Here is a 13,597-nt window from a genome sequence, read left to right as displayed (position 1 = left end):
CACCCTGATCTTCTTCATTATAGATGACTGTGACACTCATGCCAGGAAATATTTTCTTCAACCCCTATCCATGTACTGTCACCTCAGAACTCCCCCTGGCCCATCTCTGCCCCGTGAGAGAGAACAGGAAATAAACTTTCTCCACAGTTTCCTGTGAGTTCGCTCCTCTCTCGGGAGAGTAGGCGGACCAGCACGATGCCACCTGAAAAGGTTGAAATAAAGTTAATTTCTGGGCACCCCTTCTCCAGTTCAATAACTGGGGCAGACACAGCTCTGCTTTAGATGATGCTGGCCCTAAATTAGCTACCTACTAATTGTTATAACGAACTCTCCCAAGCACTTAAAATACAGTGCTCTGCACACAGCAAGTACTCAATAAATATGATCGATTGAGTGAATGAATCTACCCTATTCCCTCTTTAGTCAAGTGGGTCCAGGCTGAGAGTAAGGCTCGAAGGAACGCTTCTGATAAGGAGTTCACTTTAAGTCACATGGTTGTTAGCGACGATACGCTTTAGAACCTAAGAGAGACGCTTACCTTGAACCCGATTTGTTAAATGCGACATTAGTCAGTGGCAGAATATGTGCTCTCAGGACCTATGATACAACAAAAAAAATTGCATTAAAGTCAAGCCAAATCGAGTGTCCAAATAAAATCTCTATTTTTGATCCCAATTCATTCTAATCGATAGTAATAATTTAAAATTATGTTTTATATTAAGTGATTACTCTGTGTCAAGCAATCTTATAATAATATAATCTACTAGTGTGGATTATGTAAAGTCAGGTTGGTCAGAGTCCCCTGTCCCACATGGGGCTTACGTTCAAAGTAGGCAGGAGAGCTCAGGTAATGCCCTGTTGTATTGTACTCTTTCAGTTGCTTAGGCCAGTGCACTGCACACAGTAAGAGCTCAATAATAATAAATTAATTGATTGCATGAAAGGTAGGAAAGGCAATTACCCTCAAATTCTACTGAAACTGGCATTTCGCTTCTGCAAAAGTTTAAAACCTCAATGGTAGTAATATACAATATATTTGAGGTTTGTCTTGAGGTTTTAAAGCCTTTCCTGTAGAAACTATCCTTTGATACCCACCCCAGCCCCAGGAGTACTTATGTAAATATTCTTATATTCTACCACTTCCACTATCTGTAGTCGATTTTAATGTCGGTCTCCCCTGGACTGTAAGCTCCTTGTAGGCAGGGATTGCTTCTATCAATTTTGTTGAATTATACTTTCCCAACCACTTAGTACAGTACTCTGCACAGAGTGAGCACTCAATAAATAAATACCACTGATTGCATAAATGAAGTGCTAGATTCATTATCCATGATACTAATAGTATTTAGATAAACGGTAATAAGTAGTTTCAAAATAGCAATTAACCAATGACTTGTGTCGGTCAATTCTAACTGGAAATATCTGCTTCAGTTTCATTTATGAGTTAAATCTACGAATAATCACCATCATCAGCATTTTTTGGACTGGTGGCCCAATGCCCATGTTTCGCTATGTGAAACCATTTCATTCATTCATCCAGTCATATTTATTGAGCGCTTATTGTGTGCAGAGCACTGTACTAAGCACTTGGGAGAGGACAATATAACAATAAGAGAAGCTGCAGAGAAGTAGCGTGGCTTAGTAGAAAGAGCACGGATTTGGGAGCCAGAGGCCCTGGGTTCTAATCCTGGCTCTGCCACCTATCAGCTGTGTGACTTTGGGCAAGTCACGTAACTTCTCTGTGCCACAGTTCCCTCATCTGTAAAACTGGGATTAAGACTGTGAGCCCCACATGGGCCAACCTGATTATCTTGTATCTTCCCCAGCGCTTAGAACAGTGCTTGGGACATAGTAAGCACTTAACAAATTCCATCATTATTTTATAAGCAGACACATTTCCTGCTCACAACAAGCTTACAGTCTAGAGGGGGAAGACAGACATTAATATAAATAAATGACAGATATGTACATAAGTGCTGTGGGACTGGGAGGAGAATAAAGAAAGAGAGCAAGTCATGGTGATGCAAAAAGGAGTGGGAGAAGAGGAAAGGAGAGTTTAGTTAGGGAAGGCCTCTTGGAGGAGATGTGCTTCAATAAGGCTTTGAAAGCGGGGAGAGTAATTGTCTGTCGGATTTGAGGAGGGAGGTCGTTCCAGGCCAGAGGCAGGACGTGGGCGAGGGGTCGGTGGCGAGATAGATGACAATGAGAAGGTTCACATTAGAGGAGCGAATTGTGCAGGCTGGATTGTAGTAGGAGAGTAGCCAGGTTAGAATTGTGACAGGCTTTCACACTGGAAATGATAGACGAAACTTGGTCCTGAGACTTCAGGACAGAGAACTCGTGCAGAGGAATTGATTATAGTACGGATGGCTGGCGCAGCGTGCCTCTCCCACTCCCTCGTTCCCAACAGTCATGTTCTTGCTGGGGTTCAAAGTGCACAGGAAGGTTGATGTCAGGATCCTCCAGCCTCTCCCATTTCCAACTTAGAAAAGACATGCTGCCAAACTAAAGCGCTACTCAACACATTACTGTCCTCTCTTCAAAAATCACAAATGGCCTCCAATTTCTCATTTCAGCGAGCAACTCCAGGCAAACTCTCTCCATCTTACACATCAGTTCTCTTCACATGCTACTTCCCAGCTCACATTCGTCTCTCAAAAGCTCACCGTTCAACTGTGCCATATCCAAAACAGAGCTCACCTTCCCAAACCCTGTCCTCCCCTTGCCTTTCCCATCACTGTAGACAACACCACTACCTGTAACCTCGGCATTATCGACTTATCCCTCGCATTCAACCGACAGAATCTGTCACCAAATCCTGCCAGTTTTACCATCAAAACCTCACCAAAAGCTGCCCTCTGTCCTCCATCCAAGCTGCAACCATGCTGATCCAAGCACTTAGTACGTCCCACCTTGACTCCTGCACATCAGCCACCTCGCTGATCTCCCCACTCCAATCCTTACTTCACTGCCCGTATTATTTGTCTAAAACAGTGTTCAGTTCACCTCTCCCCACTCCTCGTACACCTCCAATGGTCGCCCATCCTCCTCAACATCAAACAGTAACCCCTCAGCATCGGCTTTAAGGCAACTTACCCCCCCCTCCTATTTCACTAATTTTCTACTACAACCCGGCCCAGATGTTTCACTCTTTCAACACCAACTTATTCACTGTATTTCAAGCTCCTCTCTCTGCTACCTCCTTGCCCATGTCCTCCCTCTGGCCTGGAACTCCCTCCCCCTTCATATACAGACTACCACTCTCCCCATCTTCAAACCCATATTAAAAAAAAAAATCACATCACCTCCAGAGAGGCCTTCCCTAACTAAGCCTTCATTTCCCCTACGGCCTTTCCCTTCTGTGTCACCTAGGCACTTGAATCTGTCGTACCCTTTAAGCACCCCACCCTCAGCTCCACATCACTTTTGTACACTTCCAAAATTTAATGTCTGTCTCTCCTGCTAGACTGTAAGCTCCTGGTAGGCAGGGAACATGCCTGGCAACTCTGTTGCACTGTACTGTCCTAAGTGCTTAGTACAGAGCTTTTTATACCATAAGCACTCAATAAATACCTTTAATTGATTGATTGTGCCTTGATACAGCTCTCACAGTTGTATTTATTGAGCATTTATTGCATGCAGGGCAATGTACTAAGCACTTGGGAGAGTATATTATAGAGTTGGTAGACCTGTTTCATGCCCACAATGAGATTACAGTTTAAGTAGGAGATGGTCGTCGATATAAATAAATTCCAGAAATCTACATGAGTGCTGGGGGCTGACGGAGTGGTGAATCCAAATCCAAGTGCAACAGTGACACAGAAGAGAGTGGGAGGAGAGGAAATGAGGGATTAGTCAGGGAAGACCTCTTGGAGATGTGCTTTTAATAAGGTTTTGAAGATGGGGAGAGTGATAGTCTGCCGGATATGAAGAGGGAAGGTGTTCTGGGCCAGAGGCTGGATGTGGGCGAGAGGTGGGACCAGAAAGATGTGCAGTGAGTAGGTTGGCATTAGAGGAGCAAAGCGAGTAGGCTGGGTTGTAGTAAGAGAGCAGCAAGGTGAGGTAGGAGGGGGCAAGGTGATTGAGTGCTTTAAAGCCGATGGTAAAGAATTTCTGTTTGATGTGGAAGGGGATGGACAATCATTGGGGGTTCTCCCATCTCCATCTTCTGAATTGTGCTGTTTCCCTAGCCTGGGCCTACCTACCAGGCCACTGCTCTCTCCAACTTTAAAGCTTTCTTAAAATCCTGCTTCCTCCTCCTCCCCCCGCATGCCTTCCCCAATTCATTCCCAACACCCTGAGGAATATCAGCCTAATAACCTATGTATTCATTTACATCCATCCTTGGGACTTGTGTGTAGTAATAGTGGTGCTCGTTAAGCATTTACTTTATGCCCAGCATTGTATTAAGTGCCAGGGTAGATACAAGATAAACAGGTGGGGCACAGTCCCTGTCCATATGAAGCTAGAATTTAGTAGGAGGGACTATAATTTATTTCCTATTTTACAGGTGTGAAAACTGAGCCACAGAGAAGTGAAGCGACTTGCCCAAGGTCACACAGCAGATAAATGGCAGAGCCGGGATTAGGACCCAGGTTCTTTGATCCCCAGGCCCACGTTCTTTCCCCTTGGTCATGCTGCTTCTCTCTTCAATAGAACATTGCCATTCATTCTGATTCTATTATTTGTAATTATTTTTACGTCTTGCCCAACAGACCGCAAGCTCCCTTTGGGCCGGGACACGTGTCCTTTTCTGCTCTACTTTCCCAAGAACTTAGTATAATGGATGGCATTATAATAACGGGTAAACGGTTAATATGTTAAACCAAGCCCTTATCCTATCCCCACCTTGGTTACTGTATCATCCTCCTTGCTGACCTCTCAGCCTCCTGACTCTCCCCACTCCAGTCCATACTTCACTCTGCTGCCCAGATCATTGTAATAATTTGGTATTTGTTAAGCGCTTACTATATGCAGAGCACTGTTCTAAGCGCTGGGGTAGATACAGGGTAATCAGGTTGTCCCACGTGAGGCTCACAGTTAATCCCCATTTTCTAGATGAGGTCACTGATGCACAGCGAAGTGAAGTGACTTGCCCAGAGTCACACAGCTGACAAGTGGCAGAGCTGGGATTTTTCTACAGAAACGTTCAGGCCATGTTTCCCCTCTCACCAAGAACCTCCAGTGGTTACTCATTCCCCTCCACATCAGATAGAAACTCCTTACCACTGGCTTTAAAGAACTCAATCACCCTGCCCCCTCCTACTTCACATCACTACTCTCCTACTACAATCCAGCCTGCACACTTCAGTCCTCTAATGCCCACCTTTTCACTTTATCTTGATCTCGTCAATCTCATCGCCAACCCCTCACCCACGTCCTGCCTCTGGTCTGGAATGTCCTCCCTCCTCAAATCCGATAGACTATGACTCTCCCTGCCTTACTGAAGGCCCATCTCCTCCAAGAGGCCTTCTCTGACTAAGCCCTCCTTTCCTTTTCTTCCGCTCCTTTCTGTGTCTCTCTGACTTGCTCCCTTTATTCACCCCCCACCATCCAGTCCCGCAGCCCTTGAGTACGTATCCATAATTTACTTATTTATATTAACGTCTGTCTCCCTCTCTAGACTGGAAACTTGTCTCTGATTATTGCTGTATTGTACTTTCCAACCACTTAGTACAGTGCTCTGCACACAGCAAGCACTCAATAAATACGACTGAATGAATGAATTTGTGGGCAGGGAATGTGTCTGTTATAGTGTACTCTGGCAAGGGCTTAGTAAAGCCCTCTGCATACAGTAAGTGTTCAAGAAATATGATTGATTGATAGATAAACACCATAACTACTGCTAGTAGGAAGGAGGGATGCATCTGTCTGGTCATGAAGACAAGGACCAGCCAAAACAGCAGGGTAATCAGTCAATGAGGGCTTACTCTGTGCAGAGCACTGTGCTAAGTAAGCCCTGGGGAAGAGTATTCATTCATTCAATAGTATTTACTGAGCGCTTACTATGTGCAGAGCACTGTACTAAGCGCTTGGAATGTACAAATCGGTAACAAAAAATACAAAGGAATAGGCAGATGCAATCCATACCCACAAGGAGTTTACAGTCTAGAGGAGGAAAACCAAGGATGGGGCAGAAACAAATATGACAAGTCCTTTTATACACTTCTTACCTTAAAGAGGTAAAATCTGTGGTCGTCTTGTTGCGCAAGCTTCTCTTGCAATCTTAGTATCAGGCATTTGACTTGGTCTGTCTTTGAGGCTGTGATGAGTGGTTCTGCTTTCTGAATTTCTTCTACTAAGACCTCAACATCTGTACTGCAGTGCAACAAAATCATTACTTTCCCTTTGGAAAAACGTCATTATAATCATTATTGCTATTATTACGGTATTTGTTAAAGCGCTTACTATGTGCCAACCATTGTGCTATGCACTGGGGTAGACACAAGACCCTTGGGGCTCAGAGTGTAAGAAGGAGGAAGATAGGTCTCCATTTAACAGATGAAGTAACTGAGGCACAGAGAAGTTAAGTGATTTGCCCAAGGTCACGCAGTAGACAAGTGGCAGAGCCAGGAATAGAATCTATGAGGTACATGAGATTTAGAAATTACTTACTCAGGGCTGAGATCTAGCAAGTCTATGGACTTCGTCTTTATTTCTCCACTTTTTTCATATTCCAAAATTATGCCTGTTAAAATGGACAATCACAATTTAGAAGGGGCCTATTGAAGCAAGCGCTCAATAAATACAATTGAATGAATGAATGACCCAGGGGTATTTCTTCAAGAATCATAGTCATAATAGTAATTATTGAGCTTCTACCATGCGCCAAGCACTGTTCTAAGTTCAGGAGAAAATTGCTCGCATCAACCGTTGATATTTGAGCGCTTATCGAGTACAGAGCACTGTACTACGTGCTTGGGTGAGTACAGTATAACTGAGTAGGTAGACACGTGTTCTTCCCACAAGGGGCTTATAGTCTAGAGAGGGAGACGGACATTAAAATAAATCATTTTAATAATTGTAATAATTCTTTAAATTTAAGAATTTAATACATTTAATTTAATAAATTTTATAATAAATAATAATACATAATTCTTGATTCTATTTATTGCCATTGTTTTTGTCTGTCTCCCCCAATTAGACTGTAAGCCTGTCAAAGGGCAGGGACTGTCTCTATCTGTTACCGATTCGTACATTCCAAGCGCTTAGTACAGTGCTCTGCACATAGTAAGTGCTCAATAAATACTACTGAATGAAGCCTTTTCTAAAGGTCATTACAATTCCTTGAGGAATTTCCATTTTGTACCCTACAGTAGGTCTTTCCCATCACTAGAGGCGGCACCACCATCCTTCCCGTCTCAGAAGCCTGGAGTTACCCTTGACTCATCGCTCTCGTTCAACCCACGTATTCAGTCTGTCACCAGACCGTGTCTGTTCAACCTACGCATCACTAAAATCCACCCTCTCCTCTCCAAACTACTACCATGTTAATCTAAGCACTTATCCTATCCCACCTTGATTTCTGCATCAATCTCCTCGTTGACCTCCCTGCCTCCTGTCTCTCCCCACTCCAGTCCATACTTCACTCTGCTGCCCAGAAAATTTTTCTACAAAAACAGATTCAGTCCAGGTTTCTCCTTTCCTCAAGAATCTCCAATAGTTGTCCATCCACCTCCGCATCAAACAGAAACTCCTTACCATCGGCTATGCAGCAATCACCTTGCTTCCTCCTACCTTACTTCCCTGATTTCCTAGCACAACCCAGCCCACACACTTCACTCCTCCAATGCTGACCTTTTCATTTTACCTCAATCTTGTCGATCTCACCGCCGACCTCTAGCCTCCGGCCTGGAATGTTTCCCCTCTTCATATCCAAAAGACAATTATTCTCCCCACCTTCAAAGCCTTATTGAAAGCCCATCTCCTCCAAGAGGCCTTCCCTGACTAAGCCCCCCTTTCCTCTTCTCCCACTCCCTTCTTCCCCACCCTGATTTGCTCCCTTTAATCATTCCCTCTCCCCAGCCCCACAGCTCTTATATACACATCCGTAACATTGATCTAAATTAATGTCTTTCGCTCTGGTGCTTAGCTGGGTGTTCTGTGCCCAGTAAGCGCTCAATAAATACAATGGCTTGTAACAGTGACAATTTCATTATCTAGTCATGAGCTTTAATAATTATGGTATTTGTGAAGCGCTATGTGCAGAGCACTGTTCTAAGCGCTGGGGTAGATACGGTGTAATCAGATTGTCCCTCGTGGGGCTCACATTTTTTAATCCCCATTTTACAGATGAGGTAACTGAGGCACAGAGAAGTTAAGTGACTTGCCCAAGGTCACACAGCAGACAAGTGGCAGAGCTGGGATTAGAACCCATGACCTCTGACTCCCAAGCCCGGGCTCTTTCCACTAAGCCACACTGCTTCTCTAATTGACTAGTTTTAGTCAGCTAGTCAATTTATTAAATGCTTACTGGGTGCAGAGCACCGTAGTAAGCACTTGGTAGAGTATAATATAAGCAGACATATTCCCTGTCCACGAGAGCTTAGAGTCAGCATGGCCTAGCGGATGGAGTATCGGCCTGAGAGAGCCTGAGAATCAGAAGGTCCTGGGTCCGAATCCCGGCTCTGCCACTTGTCTTATGTGACCTTGGGCAAGTCACTTAATTTCTCTGTGCCTCAGTTCCCTCATCTATAAAATGGAGATAAAGACCGTGAGCCCCGTATGGGACAGGGACTGTGTCCAAACTAATTATCTTGTATCTACTCCAGCGCATAGAACAGTGCCTGGCACATAGCAAGCGCTTAACAAATACCATGATTATTATTATTATTAGAGACGAGCTTACAGTCTAGGTTGTTCGGTATCACTCTGAGAGCAAGTACCAACTATTCCTGGATTTAAATAGCTGTGTGCCAGAGAAGATGAGGGAAGAAACTTGTCTTGCTTCCGCAGAGCTCCCGCTTCCAGGGCTGCAGAATGGTTTCTTGTTAGCCTCCTGGCCATTGCATGAAATCAAGGGGACCAGTAGGGATGGAAGCGTCAAGAGCAGTTTCTCTTCCCACCTGTTTTCACTGGGAAGCAGTGTGTTCTAGTGGAAGGAGCTCAGGCCTGGGAATCAAAGGACCTGGGATCTACTCCCGGCTCTGTCACGTACCTGCTGTGCGACTTTGGGTGAGTCACTTCACTTCTCTGGGCCTCAGTTCCCTCAGCTGCAAAATGGGGATTCAATACCTGTTCTCCCTCCTACTTAAACTGTGAGCCCCACCTGGGACCTGACCCAGTGCTTGACACATACTGAGTACTTAGCAAAAACCATGATTTTTATTATTATTACTTCTGCTCTGTTTTTCACTGCACTGGACAGTCCCTGTCCCATATGGGGCTCACAGTCTCAGGCCCCATTTTACAGATTCATTCATTCATTCATTTAATAGCATTTATTGAGCGCTTACTATGTGCAGAGCACTGTACTAAGCGCTTGGAATGGCCAAGTCGGCAACAGATAGAGACGGTCCCTGCCCTTTGACGGGCTTACATTCTAATCGGGGGAGACGGGCAGACGAGAACAATGGCAATAAATAGAGTCGAGGGGAAGAACATCTCATAAAAACAATGGCAAATAAATAGAATCAGGGTGATGGACATCTCATTAAACAAAATAAACAAAATAAATAGGGTGATGAAGATATATACAGTCGAGCGGACGAGTACGGTGCCGAGGGGGTGGGACGGGAGAGGAGGAGGAGAGGGAAAGGGGGGAGAAGAGGGTTTAGGTGCGGAGAGGTGAAGGGGGGGTAAAGGGAGCAGAGGGAAAAAGGGGGGAGCTCAGGCTGGGAAGGCCTCTTGGAGGAGGTGAGCTTTAAGTAGGGATTTGAAGAGGGGAAGAGATTTAGATTGTTGGAGGTGAGGAGGACCGCGGGAGGACGTGGCCCAGGGGTCGACGGCGGGATGGGCGAGACCGAGGGACGGCGAGGAGGTAGGCGGCAGAGGAGCGGAGCGTGCGGGGTGGGCGGTAGAAAGAGAGAAGGGAGAAGAGGTAGGAAGGGGCAAGGTGACGGAGAGCCTCGAAGCCTAGAGTGAGGAGTTTTTGTTTGGAGCGGAGGTCGATAGGCAACCACTGGAAGTGTTTAAGAAGGGGAGTGACGTGCCCAGAACGATTCTGCGGGAAGATGAGCCGGGCAGCGGAGTGAAGAATAGACCGGAGCGGGGAGAGAGAGGAGGAAGGGAGGTCAGAGAGAAGGCCGACACAGTAGTCTAGCCGGGATATAACGAGAGCCCGTAACAGTAAGGTAGCCGTTTGGATGGAGAGGAAAGGGCGGATCTTGGCGATATTGTAAAGGTGAGACCGGCAGGTCTCGGTAACGGATCGGATGCGTGGGGTGAACGAGAGAGCCGAGTCAAAGATGACACCGAGGTCGCGGGCCCGAGAGACGGGAAGGATGGTCGTACCATCCACGGTGATAGGGAAGTCTGGGAGAGGACCGGGCTTGGGAGGGAAGATGAGGAGCTCAGGTAGCTGAGGCCCAGGGAAGTCAAGTGACTTGCCCGAGGTCACACAGCAGACTAATGGCAGAATCAGAACTAGAACCCATGACCTTCTGACTCCCAGGCTCCTTTCCTAACCACTACACAATGCTGCTTCTAGAGTGACTGGCTTCTAGGGTTTCTTGCTGCACAGAGCACCAGAGAACTGCTGGTGTAGATCTCTACATATGACGCCCTACCCTCAAGGATCAGTTCCCTTTAAGCCTTTGATATCCTCCCCCCTCTCCCCGCAACACTTCCCAGTCAATCAGTGGTATGTATTGAGAGTTTACTACGTGCACAACACTATACTAAATGCTTAGGAGAGTACAATGCAACAGAATTAGCAGACACATTCCCTGCCTATGACACTTAAGTACAGATCCATAATTTATATTAATGTCAGTCTCCCCTTCTAGACTATGATATCCTTGCAGACAAGGAATGTAGCAGCGTGGCTCAATGGAAAGAGCCCGGGCTTGGGAGTCAGAGGTCACGGGTTCTAATCCCAGCTCCGCCGCTAGTCAGCTGCGTGACCTTGGGCAAGTCACTTGACTTCTCTGCGCCTCAATTACCTCATCTGTCAAATGGGGATTAAAACTGTGAGCCCCACGTGGGACAACCTGATCACCTTGTATCCCGCAGTGCTTAGAACAGTGCGTTGCACATAGTAAGCGCTTAAATACCACAGTTTATTTATTTTTTACTCTATTCTCCCAAGCCCAGTAAGTGCTCAATAATAATAATAATTGTGGTGTTTCTTAAGCACTTACTATGTGCCAGGCACTGTACAAAGAGCTGGGGTGAATACAAGCAAAATGGATTGGAGACAGTCCCTGTCCCAAATGGAGCTCACAGTCTCAATGCCCGTTTTCCAGATGAGGTACTTGAGGCCCAGAGAAGTGAAGTGACTTGCTCAAGGTCACACAGCAGACAAGTGGCAGAGACGGAATTAGAACCCACGACCTTCCGACTCCCAGGCCTGTGCTCTATCCACTACACTATGCTGCTTCCTTTAAATACCCCCTGGAAAAAAATGAGAGATTTATTAGGAAAAGCTTTCTGGACGGGATATGATTTTCATAGAGCTTTGACAATGGAGAGGGTGGTGGTCTAGCAGAGATGAAGGAGGAATCCTGATTTACTGGACTCTCCCAAGTGCGTAGTATAGTGCTCTGCACACAGCCCGCTGTGGACAGGGATTGTCTCTGTTGCTGAAATGAACTTCCCAAGCGCTTAGTACAGTCCTCTACACACAATAAGTGCTCAATAAATGCAATTGAATGAATAAGCGCTCAATAAATACCATGGATTGATTGAGATCCGGGCAGGCAGGAGAGCATGAGTCAAGAGTAGAAGACAAGAGAGATTAAAGCACAGTTAGTAAGAAGCTGTTAAAAGAGCTAAGTATGGGAGTTGGGTTATAATAATAGTAACAACAACAACAACAATAATTAAGCGCTTACTATGCACCAGGCACTCTATTAGGCACTGATAATGAGAGTGGAACAAGGACATATAAATGGGGGAGACCTGTTTGAGTGTCTCAAAGCCAAAGGATGAATAGACGACAGACTATCGAAGCAATCATTCTATAATAATAATAAAAACAATTGCGGTATTTGCTAAGCGCTTACTATGTTCATTCATTCAGTGGTATTTATTGAGCGTTTTTACTGTGAGCAGAGCACTGTACTAACTGTTTGGAATGTACAATTTGGCAACAGATAGACACAATCGCACCCAACAACGGACTCACAGTCTTGAAGCCCAGCAAATCCAGCTGGAGACAGTCTCGGGCCCACACGGGGCTCACAGTCTCAATGCCCATTTTACAGATGAGGTAACTGAGGCCCAGGGAAGGGAAGTGACTTGCCCAAGGTCACACAGCAGACAAGTGGCCGAACCAGGACTAGAACCCATGACTTTCCCAGGCCCGTGCCCTAGCCACTATACCACGCTGCTTCTACAGTGACGTGAATTGCAGAAAGCGTACAAAAGGTGGAAAAAACATTTTAAAGATGCTGGGAAGAAAAATGTGGCAAAGTGGCAAAGACATATGGACAGGGCAGGGCCCGTGTCTTTTAGTTCTACGTTCCCAAGCGCCTACGCCCACAGAAACAGCTCAATAAATGCAGCTGACGGCCGCGACGGGGACCAGAGCAGCAGCAGGAGACCACCGGGAAAGGTCGCAGAAGTAAACAGGACAGCCTGGTATCCAGTTAATAATAATAATAATAATAATGTTGGTATTTGTTGAGCGCTTACTATGTGCAGAGCGCTGGGATAGATACAGGGTAATCAGGTTGTCCCACGTGAGGCTCACAGTCTTCATCCCCATTTTACAGATGCGGGAACTGAGGCCCAGAGAAGTGAAGTGACTTGTCCCCAGTCCCCCAGCTGACAAGGGGCAGAGCCGGGATTCGAACCCGTGACCTCTGACTCCCAAGCCCGGACTCTTTCCCCTGAGCCACGCTGCTTATCAGAACTGGGGTTAATGTCTTGGAGCTCAGACTTCCAAGAAGTCCAATGGGAGAAATGAAAACAGCTTCACGGCCTGTGTGAGGAGCAAGCTTAAAACGATGCAGAAGAGGTTGTTGGTCACACAAGACAGTAAGCTCGTTGTGGGCAGGGAATGCGTCCGCTACACTGCTATATCGTACTCTCCCGAGCGCCTAGGACAGTGCTCTGCGCACGGTAAGTGCTCGATACGAACGACACACAGGCTTCATCAGCCAGTGCTGCGCATGTGTGCTTACGCACATCACCCCCTCCCCACACAACAAACCCCCACACAGATACCCCTCTCCCCTCCTCCACCGAAGTGGAAGGGACTGAGATTCCAGCAGTTCTTAGATTCATTCGTCCAGCCGTATTTACTGAGCGTTACTGTGCGCCGAGCACTGCACTGAGCGCTTGAGCACTGTACTAAGCGCTTCCACCCCCCGGCTTCCCCACTACTGCCTTCCGAGGAGTGACCCACCCCCCCATGGTCATGGAGAGAGTAAACTCCGAATTCAAGGCAGTCAGAATGACCTGGGTTCTAATCCCGGCTTTGCCACGTGTCTGC

General features: G+C 46.3%; 1 protein-coding gene across 3 annotated transcripts in view; it reads right to left on the bottom strand.

The window, feature by feature from the left end:
• Positions 1 to 13,597, bottom strand: part of DAW1 (dynein assembly factor with WD repeats 1) — a 60,235-nt gene that overhangs the window by 30,244 nt on the left and 16,394 nt on the right. For all 3 annotated transcript variants that reach the window (XM_029076377.2, XM_029076381.2, XM_039912484.1), the window contains exons 2-4: positions 6,616 to 6,688; positions 6,174 to 6,318; positions 539 to 597 (exon numbers count right to left, since the gene is read on the bottom strand). In XM_029076377.2, coding sequence (XP_028932210.1) covers positions 539 to 597; positions 6,174 to 6,318; positions 6,616 to 6,688 — 277 coding nt within the window. The remainder of the gene's footprint in view (positions 1 to 538; positions 598 to 6,173; positions 6,319 to 6,615; positions 6,689 to 13,597) is intronic.

This window comes from Ornithorhynchus anatinus, chromosome 1 (genome assembly GCF_004115215.2).
Source record: "Ornithorhynchus anatinus isolate Pmale09 chromosome 1, mOrnAna1.pri.v4, whole genome shotgun sequence".
NCBI classification, from domain to species: Eukaryota; Metazoa; Chordata; class Mammalia; order Monotremata; family Ornithorhynchidae; genus Ornithorhynchus; species Ornithorhynchus anatinus.
Note: the sequence above shows the minus strand (reverse complement) of the source record. Positions and strands in the feature narration are given on the sequence as shown.